General features: G+C 39.4%; 1 protein-coding gene across 1 annotated transcript in view; it reads right to left on the bottom strand.

Annotated features, from left to right (window-relative positions):
• The window catches only part of STX8 (syntaxin 8), a 207,277-nt gene that overhangs the window by 188,819 nt on the left and 96 nt on the right, over positions 1-18,362 (bottom strand). The window contains exons 2-4 of the mRNA XM_072940631.1: positions 17,685-17,811; positions 13,436-13,535; positions 7,276-7,370 (exon numbers count right to left, since the gene is read on the bottom strand). Coding sequence (XP_072796732.1) covers positions 7,276-7,370; positions 13,436-13,535; positions 17,685-17,701 — 212 coding nt within the window. The 5' untranslated portion in view covers positions 17,702-17,811. The remainder of the gene's footprint in view (positions 1-7,275; positions 7,371-13,435; positions 13,536-17,684; positions 17,812-18,362) is intronic.

Below are 18,362 nucleotides of genomic sequence, written 5' to 3'. Positions count from 1 at the left end.
CCAGTAACAGCTATTAGTTAGAAAAATCATAAATTGCCCCCAAACCAAAGTAACTAAGCAGTGTCAGTGACTTTGGATATTTGAAAAATAATAGTGGATAAATCCTCTCAATATTCCAGATGCCACACTTTCCGGAGAAAAATTACTACCATTGCTTTTCCGTTTCCTACTAGACTGCAGTCACTAAGAACCCACCTTGGAAACTGTGCAGTAGCAACTGTAACTAAGAAACAGTGAGCTTAAGTCCTTCCTCTGTATTAATAAAAGGGCCAAATATTAGCCTTCTAATCAATGCAACACAAGAATAAATATCAATGTGTTTCAAATCAGTGGTAAATTGTCAATAAAGCAGAAGGCTCTTCTATCTAAAAGAAGTTCCTGTGGGGAGTGGGAAGCTATGATGTGAATTATACAGGACAAAACGGGAATTTTAAGTTGTGGAAACTATTAATTACATCACAATGCTGAGTAGCCCTGTCTTCCATTCTATGCTCAACCTACTCAGGCGACCTGTGGTTTTGTTGGAATTTCAGTATCGAACCACCCAAGCAAACATAAGCTGAATGATAATCCAATATTACAATTAAGCACAGATTTCACTGGCTCTCAGGAATTTAAATGTATGAAGTAAAATTACAAAAATATCATCAGAAGGTGACTTCGGAGAACTTTCTAATCATCTTAGAGTAGGAAAAATCTTTCCAGTTGAGAATGAAAACCCAAAAGCCATGAAGAAAAAGATAAATCTGACTGTATAAAAATTTTAAATATCTGCAAAACAAAGTTACAAGTGACAACAGTGGCAAAGTTTTAAAAGGCAGAAGATGTATCACGGCCCAGAAAAGAGACTCTTATGATGCTAATCAAATAAAAAAGAAACATGCAGTTTTGTTATTAGTGAAAATATGCAAATGGAAACATATCATTGTCACCCATCAGACAGGAAACCAGGACGGAGCAGTTCCAGAAAGGGCCGAGGAACCAGGCACTCTCAGACATCCTTGGGGGAATGGGTTCAACCAATTGCCAGACTGCCTTCTATATACCTAACAAAATTTAAAAGGCACACTCTTTCCAGAGGAGTCTCTCCTGCAGACATATAATGTCTATGCAAAGATGTAGGAACAAAGATGTTCACTGAAGCGTTATTTGTAATAGCCAAATACCGGAAATATTCTAAGGTCCGTCAATAAGGAACCAACGCAGCAATGGAATGTTTTGCAGCCTTGGGGGAAAAAAAAAAAAAGAATTGGAAACCTTTTATGTACCGATGACAATGAAATGATAATTAACATTTCTGAGCACTTACTAAGTGATACATAAATTGATGTGGAATAATCTCCAAAATACTGTTAAACAAACAAAAAAGCAGCAAAGAGCTAAACAGTGAATAGTACACTCCCACTGCACGCATTTAAAAAAAAAATCGGGGGAAAGAAGGAATAGCTCAGTGGCAGAGCACATGCTTATTAGCACGCATGAGGACCTGGGTTCAATTCCCCATACCTCCGTTAAAAATTAAAATTAAAAAAAAAATTTTAATGTTTTAAAAATTTTAATAATAAATAAATCTTATTACCTCTCCCCCCCAAAAAAAATCCTACAAAAAAGAATTTTTAAAAAACCAAAGACATTTATGTTTGTATATACAGAGAAAATTTCTGGAAGGATACAAACAACTGCCCCTAAAGAGAGGGAACTGGGGATTAGGGTGTGAGGGGGACTGGCTTTCCATCGAATATTGCTTTGGACTCTGACTCTCTAATACGCTAATTAACAAAAAGTTTCAGAACCACATGTATAGTATGGCCCTCTGAAATCAGAAGCATTTCACATTGACAGGTATATTCGTTCATGCCTAGGAAAGTCTGTGATGACAGGTGCCAACCACCAGCACTGTCTGTTATGAACAGGATGGACCAGGACAGGGATGAGGGAGAGAGAGAAGCCACTGGCAAAAATAAGAAGTGTGGAGGTAGAATAAATAACTAAAATATACATAAAATAAAAATAATGTAAAATAAATAAAGTGTATAGGTACTTTTTATAATAGAAACTATAAAGGCAAGTTTTTTAATTGACCAGACACTAGATTTAAACTGATTAAGAATAAACTAACAGAGAACATCAGTTTTAAGAGCAGTAACACTTGGTGATCATGTTCAGAAGACTGGTGACTGGAGAACAAAACCACAAACAGCTGATGGCAGAGGAGGTCTGAGACCCCTAACCCGATTCTCTTGTTCTGCCCAGGAAACCAGGGCCCCGCGTGGCCAGCACACACTGGTCATGGCATTAACGGGCTAGATTCCGGCCCTCTCCGCTCAAGGTCAGGGCTCTTCCACCACCTGGTGCTCGGCTTGACCACCTCACGTTCCAGGGGCGCCTCCTCCCTGAGGCCCCCAGTACTGCTCACTTCCCTCTGCCACTTCTTAGCATCCTGTTAAAAACGGTAACTGGTAATACTAATTCAGAATATTCCCAGAGACTCCCTGTAAATCCAGGAAAACTAACCAGTTAGGAGCACTCCCTCTACCTCCTTGTTTTTATTTTAATCTATGGAGAGAACAGAGCATAGGGAGAAGCAGGGCGGGGGGTGTGTAGAGAAGGTACCTGAACAGCCCTCTGCACTGCACACTCTACAGATGTCGTTAACAAGAGGTCAAAGAATCGTCCAGGGAGGATCACATCGCATGGATGTGGACTCAAGACAGTGAGGGGAAGCGAGGACAGGGTACGAGGACAAGCAGATAACTGGGCACACAGTCAGTGGACGGGGCTGGGACCTCCTCTTCCACCAGCCTGGTGAATAACCAAGGAAGCTTAAGGTCCTAGAGACCAGAAGATTTTTCTGGCTCACACAGCACTTCAACTCTTATTTTATTTTACTTTAAATTAACAAACTCTACTGAGTATCTATTATGTACCAGGCCAGGTCCTTACCTTCCTCAAAGCACTGATCACATTTTGCAAGTCGTACTTGAATACCATCATTATCTGTGTGCTTTGATATAACCTCCTCATGTGACCATAAACTCCACAAAAGGAGTACCTGTAAATTCTCAATGGCAGCTGTCATTTTAGCAATGATAAAATAATAAGTAGCAGCTAATCCTCGAGGAACGCTTGCGCCTTCTAGACACATAATTTAATCCTCCTGACAATCCTACAGACCAGGTGTAATTTTAGCCCTATTTCACAAACAAGAAAACAAGGTACAAAGAAGTTAAATAACTTGCCCACGGTTACACAGTTAGTAAGTGTCGATAAACACCTTTCATTCAACACCCACAATTCTAGGGGGGGCTAGTCTGGAGAGAGGCTTTATATTTTCTTCAGCCTTCACAACAACCTGAAAGCAAGTCCGATTACTCCTACTTTGCAGGTAGCAAAACTAAGGTCAAGCAAGGCTAAACAGCTCTCCGGCCTTGGGGAAGCAGCAGAGCTGGTCTTCAGCCTCAGTTCTGCCTGGAGCCAAAGCCCACGTTGTTCTCAGCACATCAACGGTGCCCAGACTCCTGGATATCACAGAGCAGAACTATTTCCAACAAACCGGGAGGCGGCTTTCTGTATACTAACTATACATTTTGCCATGTGTGGACATTTGTAAAACCACAATAGACAAAAACTACCATCTAATTTTACTATCAGTGAAAAGCAGGGAGATTTTAATTTTAACATCCCAAACTAGACAGAACCATGTCATGGACTATAAGTCAGAAAATTTCTGACACAAAGATGGTCTTGTCCTCATCTTTCTCCTCCTAGAAGCCACCAGGGAAACTGTCCTGGACACCCACAGGGTCTGAGAACCACTTCACCTTCAGCTATCCCAAAAATCTATCCAGCTGGCCTCTCCACACCTACGTTCCTCCGGGTTTGTTACACGGTGACTGCAGCATCTCTCCAGCCATTTACCTGTCTACCCGTCTCTTTTCCCCCCAAAATACAAAAGGGTGCAGAGTTATTTATAGATTTTAAAAATTTATTTCTACTGGACTTCTCCAAAGACCAAAATACCTTTTAATGCTGAACCCCTTTTAAGGAGATTTTCTGAGTTCTCTTTAATGTACTACAAGAGCTGCCTTTGAAAAACCCAGTAAGACAAGAAGCTTCATATGAAGCCAACGCTGCGAATAATGTTAGTGAAGACCTAAACTTCACAGGCAGCCTCCGGCAGCACACACCTTTTCTCAGATGGTGAGGCCATTATAATCTCCATCTCCAAGAAGCACTGTGAACAGAACTTAATGTTTTCTAGCAATTTTAAACTCTCTGGCTGTGGGACTCTGAATTACAAACTGCAAGCTAACCGGTTCAAAAGCACGCCACTTCCATTTTAATTTCACATTTATTCCTGCCAAAGAAAAATCCTTTTTCAGGAAAGAGCACTAACATCTTATGCTTAACCTCCCTGAATTTAATTGTTTGGAAGGCATTTTCATAGGACTTATCTTTCTGGCAACTCCTAGTGTTCTTTGGAAAACTTCACGAATGCAGAGAGGCATAAATTTATTCAATAAAGTACCATAAACTCTCAACTACCCAACACGGTTAGGAAATGTGTTATTCAAATACCCACATTAAAAAAGTCACCCAACATTAATTATGCCTCCAGAAAAAGGATTAAAAAGTCACTCTACTGGCGATTTATGGACAAAAATTTTTCTAAGAATTACAACATCATAAAGTATACCTAATAAACCACAGTGAACACTGTTTAATCTTTCTGATGATTAAGAAGGGTCTTGAGGATTTGCATTATAAACAGGATTTGTCCTGGAATTACAGCAACGTGCCAAGTAATAGGGAATTCTAGCTGAAGACATGCTGGGTCAGAGTGGACTGTATTCTATCTACTAGAGGAGAATTCAGCTTTTAAACAACCGGTGTTGGGTCCAGACAGCCCTGCACTGGAATCCTGGCTTTCTGTTTCTCAGCTGTGGGGTTCTGGGCAAGTTACTTAAGCTCTTAAAGATTCTTCTCAGGGTTAAAAAAAAAAAATTCTTCTGCTTGAATGCTGTACTCTCTTTTCAAGTCCATCTGTGACCTGAGGTGCAGTTTCAACCTGGCCTCAATTCCTTTTTTGTAAAGGAGGATGAGAACCACCAAAACAAATTAATAATACGAGGTTACTGGGTCTGATGGGTTGCTATCTGATACATCTTAAATCTGGAGGATAACTGTCACAGAATTACTTTCAGTGTTTAGGAAGAGGTAGGTCAGGGAAAAGGAAGATGTGAAGAAGAGGAGAATTAAATAGAGGCCTTTGTAAAATAGATGCTACCTCCACCTTTTCATTTGATCAAAAGAAATGGTCTCCCTGAAAATACAGAGGTTTGCGAGCGCCCCCGTGTGGTGGGTTATCTGAACACCATTCCTAGTATTGGTTGCAGTTCTGGTAGAAACAGACCGAATTATTTGGGGAAGAAAAACAGAATTTTAAAGAAAGTGGCTATATTCCACTTGAGTTTTTGAGTTCTCTTAGGAAATTCTAAATTATTCACATTAAGGTCCTTAAATATTTTCATAATGCATTTAAATTAACAGCTCTGTTTGGTGTTTTTAAACGCTTGGTGCTTAATTCAGCAAGTTCATAGATCACCAAAAAACCAGAGTCTATGAGATTTCAAAAGATGGTCAGACTGCAGACATTCAGAAGAACAAAGTCAATTATTACTCTTGACTTACTACAATTATACACCTGTAATTAGGAACTAGCAGAAATTAACAGAGAAAAAGTAAAAGCCATTAATTTATCTCTTTCTTGCCTATATCAGTTACCTGTTAGCAAATACAGTTATTAGTATTATACTATGAAACAATATTTAGCTACATTTCTAACACTTATGATTTAGGGAACATTAACACCTTGATCCCACGTGGAGACGTCCAAGCACTCAGTACTGAAAGTGGAGAAAACAGCCCTGCCAAATGAAACCATCTGAGGTCTATATAGTAAGACTTAACGGATTTTTAAGACTGTGCAGTAACAAATGATACTAGATCCGTGTAGATGGTTACACCGATTATGCAGTTACAAACTAAATGTATCAGAGTACTCCAATTGTGTTAAAAATAAGGCCCCACTTGTCCACTGAAATTAAACTTTTACCTGAAACCTTAGTGAGTTAATAACTGAATATTGGAAATCATGCAACTAATCTAAACCAACATCCCTGGTGACATGAAGGGGTTATTCTTGGAGAAAAAAATATTTTTTTAAAACATCTTCTATTGTTTTATCTGAAAAGCTATATTCCCACATTTTCCCATGTTTAAAATTAGGCAGTAACAACTATTTCCTGGAAGATCAAAGTAGGGGTCTTTGGTACAAACTACTGACAATGAAAAGGAATGATAAAGGGGACCAGTTTGAGGTTTGTTTTCAAATCAATATAACCTTGGGTTTAAAGGATCAGTTTACGTAACAGGTCACATGCATTTTCCTAAACTGATCAGATTCTGAACTTCTAAAGAAAAATATATTTTAAAGATTACTTACTATTTATTTATTGGTTGGTGGAGGTAACTAGGTTTATTTATTCATTTTAGTGGAGGCACTGGGGATAGAACCCGGGACCTCGTGCATGCTAAGGATAAGCTCTACCACTGAGCTATACCCTTCCCCTAAAAGAAAAGATTTTAATACTTGACATTGGCAGTGGGAGGTTGAAGTGACGGCACAACTTGCTTCATGCAAGTGCCTCCCACCCCCACACCCCCGAAACTCCAAAACCAAGGGTAGTGTCTGGACCTCTGGAACAATTAGGCAAAGAAGTCACATTTCAACAATCTGTATAACTGGTGGGTGGGGGCAGGGAATGCATGGTTTCTACGGGTACTGGCCTCTCAAAAAAAGAAAATGAACCATTCAAAACCCTGGGAACTGCAGACGCAGAAGCACAGCTTAGAAGCATCGTGGATGTCCTCCCGTTGGAGCGGCAACTGTGGACCACCTTCAAGGCAGGCCAGACAGGTAGCCGTGCAGGGCTCTGCGTAAACGTGGTGTTGACAGAAAGCACGCGCTTCCTGCACTGTGAAAGCTACACCGAACTAAGTTAATTCCCGCAGCATGTCTTGCTTCGCCAGCATATTCACTGTAAAACATGTAACAGGCACTTAAAATAGAAATCTAGATTACAGGCAATATTTGGGAAATCAGGTCTTCCTCAAGCTGTGGAAAAATCTGGGTGGCCCAGATTCCTTCCTTTCTTAAAATAAGACTGCTTTTCCTCCCACTCTAGAAAGAGGTGGAAATGTTTACATGGATACATCTGATGTGTTGACACAGCTCTTAGCAATAAGTCCTTCAAAAGGGCGATCTTTTCCTTCAGTTTCTGCAACAAAGCTCTGATTGTCACGGTAAGCTGAAAAGAAAAGAACACAGCCTAAGTATGCCAGTCCAGAGGTGTGAGATCGCCGCCACATAGCATGTAAACGCTGCTTTTCACACTATGATTCCACCAAGGGTGGGCTGGAAGGGACGCTGAGCCTCCCGACAACAACCTTGGGCTTGTATGGAATTTTTTTTTTTCATATAGATTCTTACCAGTCACCTGGTCCAGACACTGTACAACCTGACCAGGTGGTAAGCCAGTCCAGACCTGAATCCTGACACTGACTGGAAACTCACTTTGCTCTCACAATCAGCTGACTTCTGTCCCCTGAGCACCCACCCTTTGATCCTGTTTGTCCACCTCGGAGCCATGCAGGGAACTGCATCCCCCCAGTCTTTGTTCACCAGTAAAAACCCAACCGTTCCCTCAGCCATGCTTCAAAGAACAAGATGTCAGGTCCCACTGCCATCCTGGCCAGTATACTCTAAACACACTGGGGTACTCATAACTCATTACAAGTTTCATAGCAGTTAACGCTCCTCTTGTATAAAAAGCAGTTTCAACCTCATGTGACTCTCCAGGAGCGCATCAATTTTCTCCAATTCACAAACCCCGAGTCAATTTTTGTTTGTGACTCTAAGTGCCACCTTAAAGGATCGGTGGAGGGGTGGGGAGAAAGCCTCCCAGGACTTTAAAAATATGAAAAATAAAACTACCCATGTCAAGTAAACACAGTCACCTATGAATGCAATCAGAGATATGTTTAAAAAGGCAGAATATCCCAGGTTTCACTTGCTACCTTGTTCAAAGGAGCAATTACACAACGGCAGCAGAAGCAGGGGCTCTCTCCTTAGATTAGCAGGGTCCCGATAAGGAAAATACAGCAGAACATCAGAGGCTGGCCAAGGGCTACACACTCCAAGGTATCAGCAGCCAAGGAAAGTCTAACCCTAACTATTGTAATACCTCTGGGAACCACGGAAAAACCACCCACAGTGTTCATGGGAGAACGCCAAGGAAGGCAGATCCCTCCTCATTCAAGAAGTAAAGAGTAAAATAGACAAACAAAAAAGGCACAACACATATTCTTACACACTTACACACACACACACCAGGTCTAAGAAGAGTCTACAAAATTCAAGGCCAAAAGCATTCAACAGGTGAAAGAGTATGTAGCCATTAAAAAGTATGACTGAAATCTAAAGTGGTTAACATAGTAAGATATCCACCATAATTTATTAAAAGAAAAAGAAACCAAGTCACACTCACACAGAGAGAAGTCACCTGGGAACTAAACACATCAAAACGTCAAGGGTGGTTATCTCTAAGTAGTGGGATTTCTTAGTATTTTATAGGAAAATGATTACTTTCATAATCAGGAAAGAACTTCCATCACAATAATTTATCAGAAGTTTTCCAAAGCACAGAAAATGATGGAAAGCCTACTTCATATTGTAAGCAAACACAACCCTACAGATACACTGACAGATAAGAGAAAAAAGGAAACCACTTGTCCATCTCCCTTAAGGATTATAAATGTAAAAGTCTTTAAAAATATTAGCGACACAAATTCAGAATTACATTAAAAATGACAACAATGGGGGCAGGGTATAGCTCAGTGGAAGAGGGCGTGCTTAGCATGCACAAGGTCCTGGGTTCATTCCCCAGGACCTCTATTTAAATAAATAAATAAACAAACATAATTACCTCCCCACTGCCCCCAAAAAAGAAACACATTTTTTTAAAAAAAGACAACATACCATCCCCAAGTAAAATTTATCCGAGTAATTTAAGAATAGTTTGATGTTAGAAAATCTAATAATAAAGCTAATGGTGTTAATTACTAAAGACAGAATAAACACACGACTAATACAGCATGGGGGAAGTTAATTAAAAACAAAAAGAAAGAAAAGTAAGAATGGGTGAGTACTGCCATAACTGTAATACTATTTAACTGCGCTCTAGAAGTTCTAACCAATGCAATTAGACAAGTTAAAGAAATACATAAGGGCTGGAAAGGAGGTGAAATTCTCATTATCTGCAGATTGATAATAGTCTATTTGGGACAGTGAAGAGGATCAACTGAAAGATGACTAGAAACAGGTAAAGATTTCAGGATGGTGATCAATCCCAAAGTGAAAAAATCCAGGGCATTCCTAAATCCAAGTAACAGCCAGGGAGAAGTTTTAAAATTATTTTTAAACATCATTAACAATATCAATAAAATCTTTAAAATATCTAGCACAGTGCCTGGCATATAGTAACTGCAGGAAATATTGCTGAAGGAATGAGTAAAAGGAAACACTCAAAATTGCGAAAGTGTAACAGCTTCCCAATTAAATCTACAAATACACTATACATTTATTCAAAATCCCATGTGGAGCTTTCCTACAGGAGAAGAGATGATAACCGAGGTACAAAATTCTTTTCAATGAAGCTATGCAAATTACTCTTAAAGGAGGATAAATGAAAGGAAATATAGAAAGATCATGGATATGTGTAACAAAGGGGGCCTTAAACAAATAGATATTAAATCTTTACACAAAACTACAGGAGTACAATGCTGGCACTTATCAATGGCTTCCCTGGTGCAACAGAAGAGAAGTTTCAGAAACAGTGTAGTTGTATAAAAATTCAGTGAATGAAATAAGGAATATTTCATATCTTGGGGGGGAAGGGAATTAATAATTTAGCAAATGGGAAAAATTAGATGCCTAGAGTACACAAAATATATTTCAAATATTATAAAAATGTATGTGTTTTAAAAAAAATTAAAAACAGGAGGAAAGTTAAAGAAAATTTAGATAATTAGGCAAAATATTTCTATACCCTCTGGGTGTGAAAGGCCCTTCTAAAGCATTATCTCCTCTTCTACAAGAAAAGGCCATAAATAAAAATACTGATAATTTCAAATAAAATTTAAAAACAAGTATATGTTTTTTTAAAAAGTCATTTGCAAAGTCAAAATCCAAATTAATACAAAAAATGCTTGTACCAAATATGCCAGATCAAAGCTTAATACACTTAAACATATATTTAAAGAACACTTTGAAATTAAGAAATAAGTTAGGTTAAGGATATATATATATGACATATATATAGCAGGCAATTCATAAAGGAAGAAATACAAATATCCAATAGATATACAAAAAGATGTTCAAAGGCATAAGTGATCCAAAAAATCCATATTAAACTATTATATACTTTCACCTGAGTGAGAAGGATTTTGTAAAGATAATCAGAACTGGTATAGAAATGTAATTCTGAGACATTTCCAAAATGCTTAAAATTTTATACAACCTAAATCCAGAAAGCCTACATTGAGGAATTTATTCTAATCTAGGCAATATTTCAGCCACACTGAAAACTCATTTATAATTAGAAATAATCTAACAATCTAACGATCCAAGAAGATGATTCTGGTTAAATGGATCAAGAGATCTAAATGTAAAAAAAGAAACCATACATTTGCTAGAAGAAACCAGGAATAAATTCCTTTATAACCATAAGCAGCAAAAGCTATGAGTTAAAACACAGAGGTGATTAAAAATTGTCAACTTCATTAAAAAAGAAAAATACTTTCACATGACAGGAGATACCAAAGGCAAAGTCAAACAACAAATGATAAAGGAGAGGAAATAATTACAGTATATCACAAAGAGCTAATCTCCCTCATATATGAGGAGCTCTTAAAGATTAAAAAGACAAACAATCCAATAGAAAAATGGGCAAAAGACAAGAAGTTTGTTCACAGAATACATACATATAGGGCTTAAGTAAGTGAAAACATACTTCATTCGATTCATAATATGAAAAATGCAACTTTAAAACTACACTGGAAGGTCAGGGAGTTTAAACTCCCAGTTATAAAATAAATAAGTCATGAAGATGTAATGTACAGCATTGGGAACACAGTCAGTAACACTGTAATAACTTTGTACGGTGACAAATGATAACTAGAATTATCCTGTTGATCATTTTGTGATGTACAAAAGTATCGAACCAGTATGTTGTATACCTGAAACTAATATAATATTGTAAATCAATTACATTTCAGTTAAAAATAAATGAAATGAAACTACATTAAAATATTTTATCTCACTTAACAGGCTGGCAAAAATTCAGAAGAACAACAACACCCTCTACTGGCCAGGCTGTGAAGAAGCACTGCAGGCAGGGTGCCAAAGGTGACAGCCCCTCTGGAGGGGAATTTGGCAATGAGTGGAAGAAAAAAAAAAATCACACGTGTCCTGGTTCTGAGAATTCACCCTTAAAAGAACTTCCACAAATACTATTCAGCCATAAAAAAATAATAAAATAATGTCATTTGCAGCAACATGGATGGACCTGGAGATCGTCATTCTAAGTGAAGTAAGCCAGAAAGAGAAAGAAAAATACCATATGAGATCACTCACATGTGGAATCTAAAAAAAAAAAAAAAAAAAAGGACAAAGGAACTTATTAACAAAACAGAAACAGACTCACAGACATAGAAACAAACTTATGGTTACCAGCGGGGAAAGAGGTGGGAAGGGATTAATTGGGAGTTTGAGATTTGTAGATACTAATATACATAAAATAAACAACAAGTTCATACTGTATAGCACAGGAAACTATATTCAATATCTTGTAGTAACTTATGGTGAAAAAGAATGTGAAAATGAATATATTCATATTCATGTATGACTGAAGCATTATGCTGTACACCAGAAATTGACACATTATAGACTGACTATACTTCAATAAAAATATATACCAAAAAAATGAGATAAAGTTAAATCTGAAAAAATAAATAAAAGAACCTCCACAAATACAAAAATAAAATCACAAAGCTATTTATTGCAGCATTATTTATAACAGCAGCAGACTGGAAACAATCTAAATGCCCGTTCTTAGGAGACCGAGTAATGAACTAGGGTATACACAACAGAGTAGCATACAGCCCTGAAGAAGAACAAAGATCTCAATGAATTGGAGGGATTTCTGTGATATATTAAGTGAAAAAGACAAGATACAAAGGAGTAACTTTCATGTTAGAGGAAGAGAAATGAGAACACACACACACACACAGGCTTATTTCTGCAAAAAGTAACACAAGAAGAATAAATGAGAAATTAATTTAAATAGGTGACCTCTAAGAAGTAGGTGAAAAAGGCATGGAAAAGAGTAGGATGGGAAGAAGACTTTGAGTATAACTTTGTAAGAGGGCAAATTTTGAATTATGAACAATGTAAACAGTTTGGATATTTAAAATTAAATCGGCAAGGTTAGGGAAAAAAGCAAACCCTGAAAATGACAAAGGAGAGAATAAGACACAGAAAAAAAAAGCATCAATTCTAACAACTTTAAAACAGAATAACCTCAGTAGCCTTAGTGGGACACTCTCAGAAAAAAAAAAAAAGACACAAACTCAAACTTTACTTAGTATTCGTAGTGGTGCTATGAATTCTGAAACTATTTTCTATAAACTGTAAGAGAGACCAAACGAGCAAAAATCTATCAATGCTTTTGGAAACTTGGGTTCTCACTGCAGGAAAAGGAAAACAGTAATTTGGAATGGGGACGTTACAAAGAACCCTGAGGTGTTGGATTAGAATCAAAGATATTGGCATGGACTCATTGATTTCCTAAAAAATCTATTTCCTTGCCATATCCCACCACTGTTTTTTTTTAAAAAAAAAAAACAGCCTCTAAGCTAAGGATGATTTGTACATTTTAAAATGTAAAAAAAAAAAGGAAAAAAAACAACACTTATCCTTTTGTCGAGAATGGATACTCAAAGAGGTGAGAACTTGGCCTCTCACCCTGCAAAGCCTAAAAGACTTACCATCTGGGGGAAAGTATACCAACCCTGAAACCAGACAATAAAATTAAGAGAAAATTTAAGGTAAAACAGGAGAAATTAAATAGACACTTCACTTAATCTCAGTGATTAAATAACTATTAACTGATTGGTTGTAATGTCAATTCATCATTCGTAAGCACATAAGCCAATATTCACTCACACACACACACACAGCCTCAGGAAGGGGAGGGTTTTCAGACCTCAGAGCTTAAACAAATCACGTGAAGTACTAATTCTCTCCTGGTCTTACCTTGGTTGTATTTTCACCATTTCTTTCATACTGATTTCGTTGTTGAATTTTCTCCGCTATCTCTTGTGCAATTTGGCAAGTGGAATCGTACGTGGAGAACCTGCATCAAATCATAAAGGGAGAAAAATGCTGAAGGTTCTTTAAAGGAAATTTCTGCAGAACAGGAACAGGAAGGGAGAATGGTAGTAGCGAGAATGGTAGTAGCAGCAGTAATGGCCACACGTGCTGAATGGCACTTACTATGAGCCAGGCTCGATTCTCAGTGCGTCGTTTCTAACTCACTAACCCCACACAAGAACACTGGGAGGTGGGTTACCACCCCCCTCGTACGCATGAGAAAACCAGGCACAAGGAGGCAGCTCGGCTTGCCCGATGGGTACCACCAGCTGCTAGGCAAGGCTGCCTGGCCCTAAGCCCGTGCCCTGACCACCGCGCCCTCCTGCCGCTGGGACGCCAGACAGCCCAGACTCTCCGGGGGGGCCTCCTCGGGCCGAGCACGGCCCCCGGCCCCGGAGAATAAGCAGTGGGCAAAATGGACAAAGGCCCTGCTTTCCAGGAGTTTAGTGGAGGGAGAAAGGCATAAAACAAACCAAAACATGGTGTGTCAGGTGTGGAGGCGTGCTCAGAAGGAAAACAAAGCGGGCCGGAGAGTGGCGGGCCGGGTGAGGAAGCCGGCCAGGTGGCCGCCCGGGAGCAGCTACACACAGTGGCACCTTGTTTCCCCCACACCACCGGGCTCTGGGGACACAGGACACAGTCACCTCGTCTCTGGGCTTTCCAGAACTCTCTCAAAGCACGCCCCGAGTTTCTATCTGTTATTCCAGTGTTGGGGGCTTTGAAGGATTCACAAGGAAACCTCGAGTCCCTTATTTTTCCCTTTGGTTAGTCTTTTTACTTTGTTTTACAGAAAATACTTGTGTGTATACACATCTCATCTCTCCTCAAGTGCAGGGACTGTGCAAACAAAGAATGTGTTTTCCAGGGCTGTCCCAGTAAAAAAAAAAAAAAGGAAAAGCTGTTGTTTGACCTAATATTGCAATTTTTGCTTGAAAAAAAAAACAATCCATTTCTTAACATCTTTGAACTCCCACGTATCACTTGAATGCTGGGGGAACTTGGCAAATGTCTTTATGAATGAAGGAAAAAACTATCTCCAATCGGTTCCCTTAGGCATCTTACCATAGTAATTGTAGCTACGACTAACAACTTGAGTAACTGATCTGGGCCAGGTCCTATGCTAAGAGCTTTACATTTTAAATTTCATACGGATCCAATGAGTTAGGATCCTTAACAGCTCATCACTTTAAAGTGGCATCATTCATATATACGTGTGTATATATACATGCATATATCTGTATATATATATGTACTCAAGTATACCCAAAAAGAGCAGGCAATAACAAGACAATACGTAATTAAGGAAATAGGAGGGAGGCTGATAAGGAAAATCGGGTCCTGCCTGGTCCCAGCTTTGCCACATTTCCCCTTTTTCCCTCCATACTGTCCTCTATGAAAAGAGGCTCTTAGGTCTGGCTCTGTGGCCCCAGACCATGCGTATGAAAATGAGTAGTAAGGTACAACACACAATGCAAAAGCATCCCCTGTAGCTCTAAGAGTCTCTTCTAAAAAGTCTAATCTTATTATTCTGCTCTTCCAGGCTCTGCAGGAGCTAGCTTCCACTTGTCTCTGCCATCTTAGACCCTCCTACCCAGGCCGCCACTTGGCCGAACATGTCAGGCTCACTTCCCTCCCTCCACCCTGGCTTGTTCCTTGTGCTGTCCTTCGGCTCTAGAACATGCTCCTCCCTCTTGTCCGAGAGAGAGGCGTGCTTTGACCTTGTGGGTCCGTCCAGGTTAGGACCTCTTGGCCCAGCTTTTATCAGGTCTGAGCTCCTCGGCCAACAGTAATTTCTCTCACTTGGGAGCTCTGGAAATTTACACACTTACCATCTAAACTCCCCATGTGGCAGAAGAACACTTAGTGTTAGGGTAGACAGTTTTGGCAAAACTTCTGTTTTAGTTATGTACACGTGTATACATATGTGTGTGTGTGTACTTGTTGGACTGTGACATAAAATATATTTTTTAGGTCAAAAAAGCTTGCAAGCCATTGTAATTAGGTTATACTGGCAAATAAAAGCATAAATTAACCTCTAAGGAAAAAAGAATGGCAGAATGTTGATAATTACAGAAATTGGGTGATGAGTATAAACTTACTATACTATTCTTTATTTTTTACCTTCCATAATAACATTTTTAATAGACCCCTCCCCCAAAAAAGTCTAACCAGAATATAAAACTATTAAGGTTTAACCATAATTTTTACAGAAATGGTATATTATCAACAAATAAGTTGCCCTAGTGGTAAAGTGATTAACTTTAGCAAAGAAGCCATTCAGAGATGGTAATCACTAGCTATTTCTATCACACAGTGAGCTTACCACTTGCTCTGACATGCCATTAAAACAGTAACAGCTATATTCCATTTCCAAACCTTAAAAATGCTACTTAGGAGCGAAGAATCAACCCATGATTTTCAACAGCACGAGGGCAAAGCTGTAGTCAAGTCTGTTTTTATAAGTTTTTCAAAACCCTACTTCAGACTCCTTTCTGCTCTCCTGATCTGCAACCTTCCTTGCAAGGAAGCTGATCTAAGCACAGAATAATTCCCCTGTTGTTTCACTTTCCACAAATGAGAAAGCTGCTAAGTCAAACTACTTGAGAGTAACAGGAAAAATTATGCTTTTTCAACATTAACTGTGGAAGATGCCTGGGGTTCGCTGATAGCTTTCACCAATCTAAATTGATAATGTGGGCTTTGAGCTTTATTTCCTACCTCATGTGTAAAATGAGGGCGTTAGCTTCCAGGAAGTGGAGGGCAACTAAACCGTATGTATCAAGGGCCTTAAAAATGTTCATACCCTTGGATCCAGTAGTTCCACTTCCAGGGAGTGAGCCAAGGAAATAAGAAATGGAACAAAGAAGCAGTCTTTGCAATATTAAAAAGTAAAACCAAAAAAACCCTTCTATTTTTTTAAAAAAAAGTACAAAAGGGGCGTGATTAAATCATGATCATTCATATGATGCACTATTAAGCACCATAAAAACTGTGTTTTCGATGAATATTTAGTGATATGGAGATATGTTGTTTTGTAAAAATATATGGGTGTGTGTGTATGTATACACATATATACACACATATTATACAAAGTAATAAATTCATTTTAAAAATCAGTAATGGCAATTATTCCAAATGACAGAGTTAAAGTTTTTTTTCTCTGTGAATATTCAGTATTTTCTAAACTTTCTATTGGGGTGTTTGGCGGGGGGGTGGGGGCGACCACTGTTAAATCAAATACGCCATTGGCCCAGATAATTAGGTCCCAAGCAGTGCTAACTTTCACCCTGCAAAGTTACTCTCTCAGTATCCAGACTGTCGGCAACTTAAACAATTATAAACGATATTAGAAGTACTAACATGAGACATATTCGCCAAAAAGAATTTTATAGAGCTATACTGTTTTTAATTAGCAAACAAAAAGCTCAAGTCCGATATGCTATTGCAATACGTTCCTTGGGATCAGAATTTGTGTCTTTCATCATTCAGTCCTCGGGGTTTAATTGTTGAAATAAAAGACCCTTATAGGTTTTTCATTGTTTTACTGCGGAAGTGGCTGCCACAGAATCAGGCTTCAGGATACTAACTCAGGTAATAGTAAAATGCGTTATCAACTAATGCACAATTTCCCTCCCAGATTCCTGTAAGTTTTTTGAAGGGCCTACAGGACCTAGATTCTAGAGCCAGCTGGTTACTAACTGGCTGGTGACCATGGATTCTGAACCTCGGTTTCTCCACCTGTGAAATACGGAGGTTCACCAGACAGACTGGCATTCCACAAAAAGGTTACTTCGACGTCATTTTCACAGTTCAGGGAAGCCTGCATCAGCCAGCTTCACAGCCAGGATGGGCGGGAAATCTGGGAGATGCAGCCGAGAAGGGCTTAAAGGAATGCTCAGAGATTTCGTCCCTGGAACGCAGCTCCCCAAGGTCCACCCGGTTTCCAGCCCCGGCGACCCCTGTAAGGACTAAGAGTGGCAGGGTGCGGCAAAGGTCTTTAACTTCCCCCACCCCGCCCCGACAGCAAGCGAAGGGTCCTCGCTCTCCCTCCCCTCACCCCGAAAAGCCTTCAGCCCCAGAGCCCAGCGACGCCCACTCCCCGGAAGCGCGGCCGCCCTCACCCGGGGCTCACCAGGGGTCCGGGGCCATGGTGCAGTCTCCGCCCGCTCCTCGGACACTTCCTGCTCGCAGCAGCTGACTACGGCGGCCCGCGCGGCTCACACCCCGTGGCTCGACCCGTGCGCGACCGGAACCTGGGGCTTGCAAAGTGAATATACGCCAAGGCCTCAAAACTACGATGCAGAAACGAAAGGGCTCCCCGGGGGAAACTGGAGGTTGGAGCCATCTGTTCCCATTAAGACACGCGAACAGCTGGGCGCAATTAAAATTGTTTTTGAACAAAATCTAAGCGTTTTCCCGGAAAGGTGGGAGCCCCTTAAGACCTCTAGCAGTTACTTAAAATTTTATCCTGCTTAAAACGAAAACAGACAAGCAAAAAGCTGGATTGTGGTGATATTTGCACACCTGTATAAATTTACTAAAACTCACTTTCTTTAAGTAAATGTTGATATGTAAATTATACCTCAATAAGCCTTTAAAAGAATTTTTTATCCGTCTTCAAAGAATGGACCCAAAGAAGTATCAATTATATATTTTCTTATAGCAGCTTTACCTTCAGAGGCAATCCTTTATGTTTAATTTTTAAATGCCACTCGGTGCTTGATCATATAGTTACCCAAAAGGTCACAGACTCTTTACATGGGGGAGAGGGAATTAGTTCTGTGCATTTAGTGCCCCTTAAATTTCCATT

The sequence above is a fragment of the Vicugna pacos genome, chromosome 16 (genome assembly GCF_048564905.1).
Source record: "Vicugna pacos chromosome 16, VicPac4, whole genome shotgun sequence".
Lineage (NCBI taxonomy): Eukaryota > Metazoa > Chordata > Mammalia > Artiodactyla > Camelidae > Vicugna > Vicugna pacos.
This window is presented reverse-complemented; position numbering and strand designations above follow the sequence as displayed.